This window comes from Brassica rapa, chromosome A05 (genome assembly GCF_000309985.2).
Source record: "Brassica rapa cultivar Chiifu-401-42 chromosome A05, CAAS_Brap_v3.01, whole genome shotgun sequence".
NCBI classification, from domain to species: Eukaryota; Viridiplantae; Streptophyta; class Magnoliopsida; order Brassicales; family Brassicaceae; genus Brassica; species Brassica rapa.
This window is the reverse complement of record NC_024799.2, coordinates 9524874-9541872: the sequence shown is the minus strand read 5'-3', so window position 1 is coordinate 9541872 and position 16999 is coordinate 9524874. Positions and strand designations below refer to the sequence as shown.

Genomic DNA, 16999 nt, shown 5'->3' with positions numbered 1-16999 from the left:
TAGTTCCAATAGCTGCAGACATCAGAGCTTTAGAGAGAGAGTGTGCTAGAAATAGAAGAGAAGAAGAGCAACAGGCTCACTTGCAGAGATTGAGTACTGATATGGGAGACATACCTCAAAACCAACAGCGAGCAGCTCGACCCATTGGCACTTACGACCGCCCCAACATTCATGGTCATAGATTGGGAATCCGAGCACCCGCTGTGGCAGCCAACAACTTTGAGATCAAATCAGGACTCCTCAACGTGATTGAGAACAACAAGTATCATGGCCTGGCTCTAGAGGATCCATTTGATCACTTGGACAGGTTCGACAGCTACTGTGGGTTGTCAAAAACCAATGGTGTGTCCGAAGATGCCTTAAAGCTCAAGCTATTCCCTTTCTCTTTGGGGGATAAGGCACGTCAGTGGGAGAAGTCTCTACCCAGTGACTCCATCACTACTTGGGATGACTGCAAGAAAGCATTCTTGGAGAAGTTCTTCTCTACTTCAAGAACTGCTAAGCTGAGAAACGAGATTTCCAGCTTTCAACAGAAGAACTTGGAAGGCTTCAGTGAAGCCTGGGAGAGATTCAAGGGCTACCAAGCTCAATGCCCACACCATGGCTTTTCTAAGGAGAGCTTACTGAGCACATTCTACCGTGGTGCTCTTCCTAAGTACAGAGCCAGACTGGATACAGCTAGCAATGGGTTCTTCTTGGGGAGAACTGAGGAGGATGCAGAAGAACTGGTTGACAACATGGTAAAGAGTGATGCAGTCTACAGTGGAGACCACGACAGAAACAGTAGAACTGAGGATAAGCAAACGAGGAAGGAGTTGAAAGCTCTACAGGATAAGATAGACATCCTCCTTGCTGATAAAGCTACCCAAGAGCAGCTGCACTTTGTCGGCAACCCAAGCCAAGAGACACCAGCTATTGTCCATGAAGTTGAGGGTTTGGAAGGTCAGGAAGAGCTGTGTTTCATCAACAACAATGGTAGCTGGTACAAGAAAGAACCCAACTTTCAGTACAACAACTACCAACAGAAGTCCTATTCCAACAACCAGTAGAGTGGCTATCCGCCAAGAAACAACCAGCAAGGCAGCTATCAGCCTCAGCAAAACCCCTCGTCTGGTTCCTCTGCTCCTCAAGAGAGCAGCACTGATACCTTACTGAAGCAAATCTTGGAGTCTCAGACTAGAAGTGAGAAGCAAGTTGGTTATGAGTTGAAGAACCTTCATTCCAAGATTGATGGGAGCTACAATGAGCTCAACAACAAATTCTCACACCTTGCTTCTACAGTCAGGAATTTAGAGAATCAATTTGCTTCCATGAACACTCACCAGAATCGCCAGCAAGGATCTCTACCTGGAAAGTCTGACCAAAATCCCAAAGAGGCCAAAGCTATCACCCTTAGGAGCGGTAAGCAGTTACCTCCTAGAACCCTCACCAAGGATGCTGAGAAATTAGGTGAGGGGGTTGCCATCAACATAGATGATGAAGTGGTGATTGTTGATGAGAAGATCAATGACGAGATCTTGGAGAAGATAGTGGAAGCCAAAGGTAAAGGAAAGGTTGGAGAGGAGAAGAAGACAGTAAAGGATGGTGAAGTTGTTACTCCAGCAAGTGAAAGTTCTTTTGTTCCTCCTCCCTATGAACCCAAACTTCCATTCCCTGGTAGATTCAAGAAGCAGCTGCTAGAGAAATACAAAGCTCTGTTTGAGAAGCAAATGAGTGAAGCTCAGGTTGCAATGCCCATCATCGATGCTTTCATGTTGATTCCTCAATACAACAATTTCCTGAAAGATGTTGTAGCTGCAAAGAAGAAGGAGATGGAAAGCATGATGAATCTTACCCATGAGTGCAATGCCATCATCCAGAGGCTTGATGTTCCAGAGAAATTAGAGGATCCAGGAAGCTTCACACTACCTTGTGCTCTTGGACCTATGGTATTTGAGAAAAGTCTCTGCGATTTGGGAGCTAGTGTCAGCTTGATGCCTTTGTCTGTTGCAAAGAAGCTTGGATTCACTCAGTACAAGAAGTGTAGACTCTCTCTGGTGTTAGCTGATCGTTCAGTGAAGTACCCTGTGGGCATCTTAGAGGACCTCCCTGTGAAGATTGGAAGGTATGAGATACCTACAGATTTTGTGGTGCTTGAGATGGGTGAGGAGGCTCAAGATCCATTGATTCTAGGAAGGCCATTCTTAGCTACAGCAGGAGCTATTGTTAATGTGAAGGAAGGCACGATTGATCTCCATTTGGGTAAAGAGAACATCCTCCACTTTGACATCAAGAGGAAAATGAGGAAACCAACTGTGTTCGGGCAAGCCTTCTACATTGAAGAGATGGACACCCCTGCTGATGAGCACCTTGAAGAGTTACCACCTGAGGACGACGAGGAGGGAGCATCTCCCTCTACTCATTCCCTATAGAAGGTAACCCACCACACTCCCTTGTATATACCATTTCATTTTTGCATATTAGTCTTCTTTTCGGTATCTCTCTCTCTACTTGACGACACAGAGACTGTGTCACTCAAGTTTGGGGGAGGTACCAAGTATTTGATCATGTTTGCTTTGATGTTGTTTCATTGAGTCATGCATGGCATACCTATTTGCATAGATAAAAAAAAAAAATCAATCATTTAGTTTGCATCATTTGCATTTTTAGGAGAGTCTAGAGCATATAGGTTGCATTCACTTGCATTGGGAGCAATGATTTGAATGCCTTGTAAAGAACACTACGTTGCACTTGACTAGCTTTTGCACCTCTCAAAAAGACTTGTATGTTTCGAGCCTTGAAAACTCTTCCTGAAACTTGTTGATTGCTGAAACTCAGTCTTTGAAGCCAACTACAACCTTATTAGAAATGAATGAACTTAATGCTTCTTGCTTAGGGTCCCTTGTGTACTGAGTCATGGCTATACACACTGGAGTTGTCACATCTTTTATGCCAATCTTTTTGACAAACTCTAGTGGTAGACCACTCCCAAAACCTTTCCTTCCTTTTAAGCTTTCATTGTTTGATGAGTGAGGCCTTCTTCGGAAAGTCTTACATGCGCATAATGTTGAGAGTATCGGGAACGACAATGCTTGATCTTCATTTTTGCTAGATTGGACACTCTTTTGTCTAGCTATAGGTGGGAGGGTGAGTGTTGTGATCATGATTTGGGAGAAATGAAAAATAAAAAGGATAGACTCTTTGTGCTTAAGTGAATCGATTTTCTGGGATAAGTAGAGAACCTCTAGCTCTAGTTTTGAAAAGTCTTGGCCCCCAACCTAAAAAAAAAAAAAAAAATATAAAAAAAAAAAGAAATCGAAAAAAAAAAAAAAGAAAAAGAAAAGAAAAAGGGGGGCTAGCAAAGTTGTTAGGAGCTAAGAAATGTTTTGAGGTTGTGAAAAATCCCTTGTAGATTTCAAAGAGAAGGAGTTAAAGTTCTTAGGATCTTTTGGTGAGAGATGTGAGTAGGGTTTGACATTGGGAAATGATTGTGTGATTTGTATGTTTGGGAAAAGGGTAGAACAATGGAGATTGAGCATTGTATGCATGAGTTGGTCCCTTTCTTAGATATATTATGTGCAATGTCAAGGCTACTTGTTTTGAGAGTAAACCACCTTAAAGATCATATGTTTTGAACCTCTTGAATCACTTGAATAAAAGCCTTCCCTTACCCAACCAAATGACTTGGACCAACTGACCATTTGCAAGAATTCACCTGATGTTTTGTGCTTAATGAATGTGAGAGTTGGTTGATTTGAATGTGTGGATGCTTGATGATGAGTGTAAGAACAAAAAGAGTTAAGATAGGCCTAGAGAAGCTAGAGTGTAATAAGAGAGTGTGCTAGTTGTGTTTCTTTTGGCTATGTGCTCCCTCCTTCAACCTCTCTCCCTATGAGTTCTAGAAAGTTCACTTGTGGACAAGTAAAAGAACAAGTTTGGGGGAGTTGATATCTTGCATATTTGCATTGTTTTATCCATTCATCCATTAGCATTTTCATCATATAGATTAGGATTTAGCCATGTCTAGGTTGCATTTTGCATTCATTGTCCTCATTAGGTGTTGGAGTGCCACATGGAGTTCTTGGGGACATTTGGATGCATTTGGAGCTTAAAGGACGTGAAACAGGTGATCATTGGACGAGCAGAGCATGGGAGCGAGGTTCCGCAGCGACGTCATGAGGTCGCTCCAAAGCACCTCTCAGAGCGACCTAGCTAGAGCGACCCCGTGCAGTCGCTCGCATCTCACACCCCTCTCGGAGCGACCTCCCAAAGCGACACCCCGAGGTCGCTCGCGTCTTTATGGAGAGACGACACGAAGCGAAGCCTGGAGCGACCTCTCAGAGCGACCTACCAAGGTCGCTCCCGATCCAGAGCGACCCGTTGGAGCGACACACCAAAGTCGCTCGCGACCTCTCGCCCGGAGACACCAAAAATCGGCCCTGGAGCGACTTCCCGGAGCGACACCTGCAAGTCGCTCCGCGTTATTTTGCTGCCGAAAATCATGATTTCTTAAGGACCTTTTTGCAATTTATTTTGGACGTTTTGCACTTGAAAAAAACCTATGTTTTAAACATCTTTTGTAGCCACCAGTGGCAGATTATCTTTTATCTTTTGATCTATTGAGAAAGACACAAGAACTCTCTTGAGAAGTTCATCTCTTGGATTTTGATTGTTATGTTCTTGTGTTCTTGTTGATTTCTTATCTATTTCTTTACATGATTAATCTGAAATCCAATATGGGTTTAAGAGGAATCATGGAGATTAGTGAGTAATCACCTTTTGAATTCATGGGTTAGGGAGATTAAGGGTGATTAGGTTAGTTCTAGGATGTTTTAGTGTAGATCATTCTTGTTCCTTGCTAGTAGAGTATTCATAATGCATCTTCTGAGTTGGCCACTCAAAAGTTGATCAATAGACATTTCCCACCCAAAAGGTGTTTGATGAAATGCCTGAGACAACTCTCCTAGGCTCTTAGTATACTTTGCCAAAGACATTTGTTGTTAAAGATGCTAAGATAGCTAATAGACTTGTTAGTAATGATTGCTTTCATATTATTCAACCAAAGACATTTGATGTTTGAGATATGTTAGCAAATGAGCATTCATCTAGACATAGAGCTTGCTTAGAATTGTGTCTAGGCTTAAGGTTGATAGTTTGATTGATCATTTGCCATCCTTAGTTCGATACTTGATCACCCAAAGTCTAATCCCTATGCCCATGAGTTCTCTTTTCCCTTAGTCAAGAAAGTATCATTCTGTTATTTGCTTTCTAGTTTAGTAGTAATTTAAAACCCATCTAAATCATTGGTTGCACTTAGATTAAGTGAGTACTTGCATTCTCAGTGCTTTGATATCCCTCAGAACTGGTTCGACAATCTTATATACTACAACATTTGTCTTAGGAGCCTTGAAAACTCCTAACATCAGAGCTGTTGGGCTGTACGGTAGGAATTTGAATTTAAATTTACTTACTTGTCATTTTTTTCATGATTTTAGGATAAGTCATTAATTTAATTAATATTATTATTATTATTTTAAATTTTATTTTAGCATATATATATCATGATATTTAAGATAATTAATAAACATTAACTTATTTTACCGATATATATATATACTATTATTTTTTACAAAATATATTTTAATATGTATATTTATCATGATATTTAAGATATTTAATTGATAAATAGATATTAACACTCCATATTAACAATATCTATGGATAATATCATTTTTACGTTTATTTTATATTTAGTTTATAATTTTAATGACTAATATTATAGCCAGTTTCCCGAATTCTTATTAGAAATATTGATCTAAATAAAAATTATTACAATATTAAAGTTAAGATGGAAGATAAGGCATCATTGAAAATATGTTGTAAAACATAAAATACTTATGTTAAATATTATATATATATTTAATGTTAAACAATCATATTCCAAACCTAAAATAAGTTAATTTGTATTTGCACATGGCGAATATCAAAATCACAAATGATTTTTTCCTAATAATGAATTTATCATTAAAATAAGGAATGTTATCAAAATAATATATTTAAAACAAAAATAGTAAATATTGTGTGCAATCAACAAATTACAAAAAATTAAAACCATCGATCTATCATAAATATTATATATTAAAAATCGAACAAACACTCATATAGACGCGTGTTTGTGCAATCATTGAATTTTTATATTGTGGAAAATTGTATATGTTTATTGTATTAAAACAAACACGCGTGCGGGTGCACGGGTCAAACTGTGGTTATTATTAAAAACATATTCAACATCAATTATTAATGACAGATTTAATTTAGCTAATTACCTATACATTGACTGTACTAATCACATAACTATGCACTTGACTTATTTTATAAATATAGATACAACTCTATTCAATGACTATATTTTAAGTTTTTACCAAAAACATCAAAACAAATTCAACATCAGTACGAGTCATAGATTCTAAATTAATTATTTACTATACATGAAATAATTCAATACCAAAATTATTTATTTGACCTAATTTCTAAATAACTATGCAATCTATCCGCTGACTACAGTTTAATTTTTTACCAAAATGTATCAAATTTAATTAATTACTTATGTGTAAATGGAATATGTAAAAAGGCACAAGGTAATTGGTGTAGACCAATGTAAGAATGTGTATAAATATTAGCACATAATTCCTTGTAAGAAGAAAATACTACATTTCTTTTACTCAAATTAAATCATAGACATGCAAGTTTACATCTTTGTATGAAATTTTAAATTTAACACTAACATTTGAAGGGTAAACTAAAATCTATTAAACAAAAATAAAAAATTCAAGTTTGATAATCAAAAATGATGTCGACCAATGATAATTCAACATATTCGCAATTTCAACTAGTTCCCACTTATGGGTCTTCTTCAGACAACAAGAGTGATGCTGATTCCTCTGGTACGACTACTTACCTAGATCTCATTGCGAACTCTGATTTGTTCCGGGATAAGCTTCATGATTTGCCCCAAGATTCTGGCAGAATTGTCAAGTGAGTTTTGCATATACCTTTCTTCTTTTCTTCTTGTTGTTATTGCTGTGTTATTTAATGTTTCCATGACTGTTTTTGTTGCACATTAATTTGTAAAAGGGATCCTAATGTGGGTGGAGAAATTTTGGATCTGCATCAGCTTTTCATCGAGGTCATAAATCGAGGTGGTATTGAAAAAGTATCTCTAAGTTAGTGCTTCAATTGAACATTAAGTATTAAAATACATAATGCTGTTCTGGCTTTTTTGTTGATTCTAGATGATCAGGGATTGTAAATGCAACGAAGTGATTGGAACATTTAATCTGAAGACAGAAGTGAAAAATGCAGCATATGTTTTAAGGAAGACTTATCTGAAAATGCTCTTTGAGTTGGAGCATATGTATTTCTTCAAAGAGCCAATGTCTTTTCTTCTAGGAGAAAGATCTGAGACATTAACAACATTCATCTTTTTCTTTATTATCTAATTCTACGTGAAGATCTGAGATTAAAAACACAACCTCTTCTCCTTTTTTTTTTTTTTTGCAGAAGAAGCATTTAAACGCCTTGTTAACGAATATTCAAATCGTGACATAGGTACTCAAATACTCGCTAAGGCTGTCACCTTTCTCGTTTCTTGATTGTGTTCCATTTGTGACTTGTATTCTAAAACTTTCAGGCCTTCCAAACTGCAACCTTGTACTTTTCTGAAGGGGTTCACTGATGGGAAGTTCGGAAACAGATACTTTGTAACCATGAAGACGGGATCACATGAGGGGCTCAACACAGAGATGTCGGAAAGTGTATATCTGATTGATGCAGCGACTGCAGCCGCAAATGGTGACGAGGCTGGGACTGAGTCTGAAGCTAAAGAGAGCCTGTAGTGTTTTCTCTGATTGTTGTTCTTGTTGTCTTCTCTGTTTGAAACTTCATCTCTGCTTTTCTATTTCTTTTCAAAATAAATTTGTTTTATAATAATAAGTTGTAGAAGGGTCCAGTGATTTCGATCTGGAATCTTGGCAACTTTTACATAACAATAATTTGTTTTCTTCCTTATATTCTGATGCAGATAAGTATTTGGAATATTTCCAAATATCTTGTTATTTATTTTATTAGTTATATTAATTTAGATAATTATCTTTTATTTGTATTTTCTATATTTTAATGGTTTCTATATTTTAATTAAGATTAGGGTTTTCTAGATTTAAGGATTTATTATAAATAGGCAGTCAAGCCTAAAGTTGTATTCAGACTTTGATAATTAATAAACTAGCTGTTTTGCTTTATACCTTGTTCGATTTGATTAAATTCATCAAGTAGGAAGTTGGTCTCAAGAAGATATCGAAAGAAACTCTTGATTGATCCAAGAACAGATCTCTAAGAACCCTAAAGGTTCCTTGATTGACCGTTCAACCTATTTATCCGCTGTTTCAGTGATAGGAAAACCCTAATCTTAATTAAAGTAGAAAAACCATTAAAATATAGAAAATACAAATAAAAGATAATTATCTAAATTAATATAACTAATAAAATAAATAACAAGATATTTGGAAATATTCCAAATACTTATCTGCATCATATTGTTTCTTCAGTTTGTTATGTAAGAAGAATTTTCATTAGAGTGAGAATATTTCTGTACCATGATGTGGTCGTATGTTAAGCTTAAAATTATTGAGATATGTAAATCCTGAAGACACCTGGTAATCAATAAAATTTTAATTAAAGGAGTTTAGTTCCTAATGAGTTAGCAAATGTACAAGCTATTTATTCTAGAAGGTTTCTCACATGGTGAGTCATGAAAACATGTGTCATTTTAAGAAAAGCATTTGAACTAAGTTCAATTCATCAAAGGAGAACAATTTAAATGTGTGAATGAATGTTCTAACAGTCTAAACACTTTTCATTACTCAACTTTGATTTGATGGATGGTTGAGATTAAAGAATAAACTTGCCAATGAAGTAAGAAAGACTTGGTAAGAAAGTAACAAAAAATTTGAGGAAGTTTGGTCCCTCACCCCACCTCGAAATAGTTGTTTTTGGACCATCACAAAGCAACATGAAGAAAATCCTAAAGAGAATTAAACACATAAAGAAAGGTTGTAGAAAAGGGGAGAGAAGTTTTAACTCCAACTTGAAGATAAAGAAATCATCTTCTGTAGTCAAAACCGTTCAAAAAGATTTCTGCAACGATGAAAGGAAGTACTCCGCTAAACCTCCTTATAGTTCTGTTATGTGATTAGTCTAGATGTTAAAGATATTAGGGTTCATGTAAAACATGTTTACATGTGGTATCAAAGCTAATGGTTATAACCATCTATTTTATCTGTACAGTACAATAGATATATGATTCAAATAATCAAAGTAGATCTATACTTATGTAATAAAATTTAGATCTAAATCAATGTTTAAGTTTTTCCGTAAAAAACGACAAGGTTTTCAGAATCATGAATCATACTTTATATGTGCGAAATCTATTTAGATCTCCGAAATTAGAAATAATGAAGGCATAAAAATTTTTTATACATAAATCGTATAAAATCAAATGAACTAATTTATGCATTATTTGTATAGTGAAATAATATTTTATATTGAGAGTAAAATTAGGATAAAGAATGTTAGAAACAAGCGATTTTGAAATGAAAGATTAACGTTTATATAAGTATTGATCATTTTGTGTAGTAAATAGTTACCCAGATGTAAACTATGAACACAAAATACGATCAGATGACTTATGAACACAAAATACGATCAGATGACTTATAGAGTGTTTGTTGTTTCGACTAAGTATATGCACAGATAACCTAGTCTAGGTAATGTGATACACCACTTATAAATGTTTTTCAAATACTATGATTATTGATGAAAATATGCATTGTTTCTACCCACATAAACATCATAATTTGTTAGCATATGTAGTGAATACTTTTTACGTATTGATTATGTTTAAAAGCCTAATTTAAACTTGTTGTATCCCAAAAAAAAAAAATTGAAAAATTGTCATATAAGGTCTTGTTTATTCTAGTCCTTACCGGTACTGATTTTCCAGTGTGGAAAGAGAATGTTGAGTTCACATTAATAGTATTATACTTGAATTTGACACTCTTCAATGATGAGTCAAATTCACTAATAAATGATAGTACTGAGGAAAAAAATAATTTCCATAAAGCTTGGGTATAAATTTTTTTTTTTGGGTGTAATTGAATAGATTGAGCATTATGATCTTAAGATGCAATAATTATAAACATTAAAACCTTCTTTATGACAGGTGATTAAGCTAAAACGTCTTAAATAGTACTGTATATAGAAGAATGGTTTAAGACTGCAAGAAAATCTTTAGTTGGAAAACTTATGGTACATCTTGCAACAATAAAATAATGACATAAGGTTTATGCATGAATATTGGATTGAAGGGACCTATTTTCGGCCATTTTAAAGAGTTTAGGAAAAAATGTGGAAGATTCATTTCTTTTTCAATTTATCCTAAATTTTCTGTCTTTTCGGTATAAAATATTTCAAGTTAAATATAAGCGTATTTGCACTCTCAACACGTACATTTTTGCCTAATTAGCTGCATACACAATTACACTGTTCATCATTGTTGAAAAAATCATATTGACCATGTTGTCCCTATTACCACTACGACACTAGAAACATAAAATATATTAAATAAAATCTTTTTTAGAGATATGTTCAGATATGTCAGACAAGTTGCTTATTTAATAATTACACTACTCTCTCCCCTCTCCTAATATTATTTCAAATTTTGAATTCCCTTTCTACCTGCAAATCTGAAATTAAAAAAAAAAAAGAAAAAGATAAATCTGAATTCTTCGTTTAGTCTCTAATTTGAATTTTTCTGTGAGTCTTGTGTCAATTAAGAGTTGGGCTACCAGTTGTAGAGAACGTAGGACTTCCCGGAACGCCTCCGTCCGTTTCGAAAAAGCTGGGCTAATCCTAAAGCGGAAGGATAAGATTCTATGTATTTTGTAATCGAGTCTGGCGCAGAACCAAACCCACCTCTCCATATCTCTGAGAGAGGATGTTCCTTCATGGTCACCCCTTATCAGTTATCACTAACTTTGTGCAATCAGAAAAATACTGAACACGCTGTATGAAGATGACGTCAAAGTTATAAGAGTGTTTCCATTCGAGAAACTTGTTGAGATTGTGAAGATTTCTCTAGGCGCTTTGGTCCTTTTATTACATCGAGACTGTTAAGGGTTGCGAAGAAGCACAAAGCATGGTTTTTATTTGCTGGTACACCTGTTAGATTCTCTCTTCGTGAATTCACTATTGTTACAGGGCTGACCTGCCGCAAGTTCTTACTCTGATGCTCCTTGTTCTTTCATGCAAAATATTGTATCATTATCAACTGATCTCTTACAAAAGTTGTTCCTCTTCCGCATCACACATTTGCTCCATCTTAAGGGTTCTCACGTTGTTGATAAAAAAAAGGGCTCTCAGGTTGCTCCTTGGTTAAAGAGCTCACGCCATACAATTTGAAGAAGAATAAGAGATCAAGGAGACGAGGATGACATAAATATTTTAGATAATCGTCCCAATTATTTAAAGCTTTAGTTTTGATTCTCGGCTAGTTTATCAACATTACACGGCAATAATAATGTTATACATCTCCAGCATTACTTGATCATATTGCCAAAACTATTGTCCGGCTAATATATATTGTAGTTGGGGTATCAAAATTATTGTTTGGCTAATATTTTATTTAGACATCTAACTAACCATTTCAACATAACGAAAATAAATTACTTTCCAAGAACAAATGCCATCAATAAGGAAGCCTTTTATTCTGGTATGTTGAATCTTTTAAGATGTTTCAAGAGATTGCAATGTCGGAATTCTCTCATTTTGTATTAGATACCATCACCACATAGAGACGAAAAGGATCAAGAAAGGAGTGTATCTTTAGTGGCAGACATAATTGGCGCAAAGATAGTAACGGAGGAAGAGCTTTAAATCACTCTTCGAGCTGCAATGGAAGATATTGACTCCAACTCAATTTAGATTCCTCAAGTGATTTGTATTTATGTGTTAAAGATTTGATTAATTTGTTAAGATATCTTTTTGGCGCGATAAACAAAAAGTTGAAAGTCACTTACATATTTATTCTAGATAATAAAAGTTTTAGCCATATATCATTTTTATATATATTTCAAATTATATTTAAAATTCTTTGTTAGATTGCTAGCATTTAATAACATTAAGATCTATTGTTAGATGTCTAAATTTTTTTAATAGCAATAACAACCTATTCATATATTTAAATTTTTCTTTGCATTATTTTGTGAGATTTTTTGTTAACTTGCTAACATATCTAATAACATATAGCAAATTGATTGTATTTTATATGTATCTTTGAATTACTTGTTGAATTTTTTTGTTAGACGACTAATGTATCTAATAACATATAACAATTTATTTATCTTATTAAAATTTGAATGTTTTTAATTTGCACACATTCAAGATTAATAACAAGTATTATATAGAAGTAGGCCTGGGCGTTTTTAACTCAATCCGAAGTACCTATCTAGACCCGAACCGGAAAAACCGAAACCGAATCCGAACTGTTATACAAAAATATCCGAACAGGACTTATGAGCTTAGTACTTTGGTGTTTGGTTATAATCCGAACCGAACCGACATCCGAACTAGGATCCGAAGATATCCGAAATTAGTTAAATATGTTAATGTTTTTATATATTTTAAGATGATTTAGATATTTTAGGATATTCAAAATATTTTTTTAGTTTGTTTTAATTGTTATTTTGAATACATTTTAGTTCATTTAGATAGTTTAACTAATTTTTAATTAGATTTGTAAATAATTTATATATTTTGAAATTTTTTTTGTCAATTTTTAAGGTTTAAAAAAATATATTTTTGGACGATTTTAAACATTGGTTACATCCAATCCGAACCGAATCCGGAAGGAACCAAACCGAAACCGATCCAATAATTAGTAAAACCCGAATGGTACTTCTGAGCATAACACCGAAAATCCGAAAATCCGAATTACCCGGACCTATACCGAACGGTCCACCGAACGCCCTGGCCTATATAGAAGTGTTGTTAACAATGAACAATATTATTACAATCAGACACTTTATATGATGTTTGTCAAATCAAAGTTAGACTGCTAACATTTATAATAGCTAATAACAAATTTTTATTTTTGTAAACTTTAAAAATTAGCTACTCAAATGGCATCGTTCAAAACTAAATATTGTATACAGATTCATTGAAACTTCTTCGATTTTTACTCTTACGTGATAATGTGAAGGTGAAGTGGTGAGCACAAAGAGTCAAAGCCATGGCTAATAACAAGTATTTTTCATTGAAAGATAATGTTTAGTTGTACGAAACAAACCATTGGTATGTTCTATTGCATATAACAATCTAAATATAATGATTTGGTTAACTTGAACAAACTTAGTTAAGTCAGTATATTGAGCTAACTCAAATCCAGCTCACTTGGTCAACTCGGCAAAAACAAAATCGGATACCGTTATAATCATCAAAACTTTTTCAGACTGCACTTTCTTTTTTCTACAACGACTGCAACTTCTTCCTATTCGGTGGCTTCACGGATTCTGGATCTTTTTGCAGCATCGCCACATTAATTTAGTCTCTGTATGAGAAAGATACTGAATTGAAAGGTGCATACCATAAACTGTAACCAGATTAACGATGGTGAGTGATAGTTGTGATATAATCGATGATAAGTATGGTGGGGGTTGTTCTCAAGAAAAATTATGATGGCGGTTGAAAAAGAATAACACATATATTAATTAATATATAGTGAATGTATATCATACAAAATCTGTGTAAGATATTTTTTAGATTTATTTAATTTCGCTGACAGCTGGATCTACCCTTCATACATATTATTTTAGCTTGAAACCTACGAAGCCCAAAATTGTCATTTCAGCCTAATCTTCTGCTACAGTAATACACAAATTGCACTGTTTTAGGCAAATAGCTAATTACCAACTTTTCTATGGATTTTGAGCAAAATGACTCCAAATCTAACATCACTTATGTAAGATGGATGTTGAATGAATTGGCTAGTAAAATGGTTCAATAGTAGGCTAGGTTTGGCTTTAAAAGTATTAAAGTTGTCAACTATGTTCAAAAAGGTAGACCTAAGTAAGTCATAAAAGGTCTTGACACTTCAGAGAGATTGTAATGAAAGAAGAAAATAATTAGAAAAGAAAGGTAACATTTTAATTACCGTAATTGTTTTTGAATCTAATAATATTTTTTTTCTAAAACTTGATGGATAAATGATGGTTCTAGTGTACATATAAATAATTTCGTGCATAGATTATTTATGATCAAAAAAATTAAGGGAAAATTGCCAAAAGAGAACAAAAAAATCAGGTTGTTGTCCCTTGAGTATAAAACTAATTTTGTCTAGTTTTTCTCCTTTTTATCCTTTGTATTTCTGAAAACTAATGAAATAAATAATTTTATGAATCAAAAAAATTATTAAAAATATAAACAATTAATAAAACATCCATATACACAAGCTGGTAATTTTCTTTTGCTCAAAAACTTGGTAAATAAGATTTTTAAAATACGTTCTACTAAAAGTAGAATGCGTCTTCTATGAAAAATGGTATAGTAGAAAACGATTTCTAAAATAAACACGTTCATCTACTTCTTTTAGAACGTTCATTTTACTATTTACTAAATTTCTAAAAAAGAGGAATGCACATTCTACTAATCGTAAAGGTATCCACTTTCCTTCCGAATGCATCTTCTACTTTTATAAAGTATTCTAAATTTCGAGGAATGTGCTTTCTACAATGTAATCTTACGTCTACTCAAAGTAGAAAGTGTATTCAGAATTTTTATCATTCTTCTAAACTTTTAGAAGTCGCCTTCTACGGATAAGAATACTTGATTTTTTGCGAAAATTAATGAAATTTCAGTTAAGAAAATATTCTAAAAATCTCTTAGAAATATTTTAACTTTCTAAAACGTGTTATGGTCGATTTTACTTAAATTGTTTTTTAAAAAAACGATTATTCCTTCTCTTCTTCATCAATCTATGGTTTTTCCATAGTTTTTCTTTTGATTCTTCTCACAAACTCTTGTTCTCTATGATGCATATCTATACCTCTTTTTTTTCGATTGCCTTTCAACTGTTTTTTACCTTTTTTCCATTAACTTTTTTTTTTTAAAATTCAAATTAACTTTTAAATTGTGTTTAATTAGATTAAATATAGGGTTAGTTTTGGGATTATGAGAAAAATTATACTATTGAGACAACTTTATGTTGGTTTTATACTAAAGGGACAACAATCTTGTTTTTTTGTTCTATTTTAGTAATTTTCCCAAAAATTAATTCAAGTGAAACTACGTACTTATTTATGGGAATCAGAAACAAAGTGCTAGGTGAATGCATCGAAACTCCTCATTACGAATAGTGGATTTTGTTTGGATTGATTCCAAACACTTTATGTTCCTTCTATTTCCCATAAGTTTTAGTTTCATCAAGAAAACTTGATGACTAGTTTTTAAATCTACTTAAGAGATGGAGTTTTTTTATTTATTCTTGAACTCTTATTGAATCGGTTCAGGAATATTAGTTGATAGCCTATATTAGGTAACAGTGGCTAATCAAACTTTTAAAACACATCTAGTTCTGGACATTAAAAGAAAACTAAAACATAAAACATCTACATATGATAAATATCTCTTGTGGCATAAAAGAGATAAATATATTTTTAATAAAAGAATCTAAAGCTTGGTAAAAGATGGAATTTTTCTAAATCTGGATTTTGCCAAGAATGAAATATATAATAATTGCATGAAGGATAAGAAAAAGAAACACACTGAGAAATGAGCCACAAGAAATACAAAGCTTTCTGAAATTATACATACAGATATTGTAGACCTTTTGACGTTATATCTTTTATAGGTGAAAGCATTCTACTACCTTTACTGATGATTATTCACATTATTTTATGTATATCTGTTGCATGAAAGTCTCAATTTTGGATATACATTACGAGTATTCATAGTTAAAGTAGAGAGACAATAATATATAAAGTGAAAAAACATAAGGCCATATAAAGATAAAGAATTTATGGCAATTATGATGAAAAGAGACAATGTCCTGGACTTTTTGCCAAATTTCTCTAAAAATTAGGAATTGTATCTAGTAGAAAAAACCTGGTTCTCTATGGCATAATTGTGTAGCTGAAAGGCATAACCGTATTTTTATGGAAATGGTTAGGTTTATAATGAGTTTATGAAAGCTTATGTATATCCTTGTGGATGGATGCATTATGTACTGCATTATATATCTGGAATATGGTTCCCAGCAAACCAGTTCTCAAAACTTCTTTTGAACTGCATAAAGGCTACAAACCTAGTATGACACATCTAAAAGTATAAGGATGTCCAACTAAACCAAGAATATATAATCCGCATGAAAATAAATTATATTTCAAAATGATCAGTGGTTTCTTCATAAAGCCACCCTGAGAATTCTAAAGGATTTAAGTTAATTGTCCAAACCATAGTATGTAATAATAGAAACCAATAATGTCAACTTTATAGGAATAGCAACAATAGTGGGACTAATAAAGTTTAAGAAATGATCATTCAATAAATAAGGGTAAATAATATGTTGCCATGTATTTATGAATGTTGAAAATTTTCATATTGTTGTAATATTAAACAATGAGTAAAATCCAATGAATGACTACATACTCCATGATAAAATAGTCTGAGTGTAAGTGGATCTTTCAGACCAAACTCAACTATAATGAAAATGTTGAACGACATAAAGCCAGACGTGTAGCCAAAGGTTTCAATCAAAAAGAATGAATTGATTAGAAGATTGAAACTCAACTATAATGAAAATGTTGAACGACATAAGGATTGGCATGGCCTTGGTAGCTCAGTACGGTCTTGAGTTCCATCATGGATTAGAAGATTGTCTTTCTTACTGGTGACTTACAGCTTAGATGAAAAC

The 16999-nt window shown here is 33.5% G+C and overlaps 1 protein-coding gene and 1 non-coding gene across 2 annotated transcripts; one reads left to right on the top strand and one right to left on the bottom strand.

Annotated features, from left to right (window-relative positions):
- Positions 1-500: 500 nt before the first annotated feature.
- On the bottom strand, positions 501-607 carry LOC117134552. The gene has a single exon (XR_004458736.1). It is a non-coding gene; the product is annotated as a small nucleolar RNA R71 (small nucleolar RNA).
- Positions 608-6829: 6222 nt separating this feature from the next.
- LOC103868410 (putative high mobility group B protein 11) lies at positions 6830-7497 on the top strand. The gene is made up of 3 exons (XM_033292596.1): positions 6830-7014; positions 7114-7192; positions 7272-7497. The coding sequence occupies exons 1-3, from the start codon at positions 6830-6832 to the stop codon at positions 7476-7478; spliced, it is 471 nt and encodes a 156-aa protein (XP_033148487.1). The 3' UTR covers positions 7479-7497.
- Positions 7498-16999: the final 9502 nt, after the last annotated feature.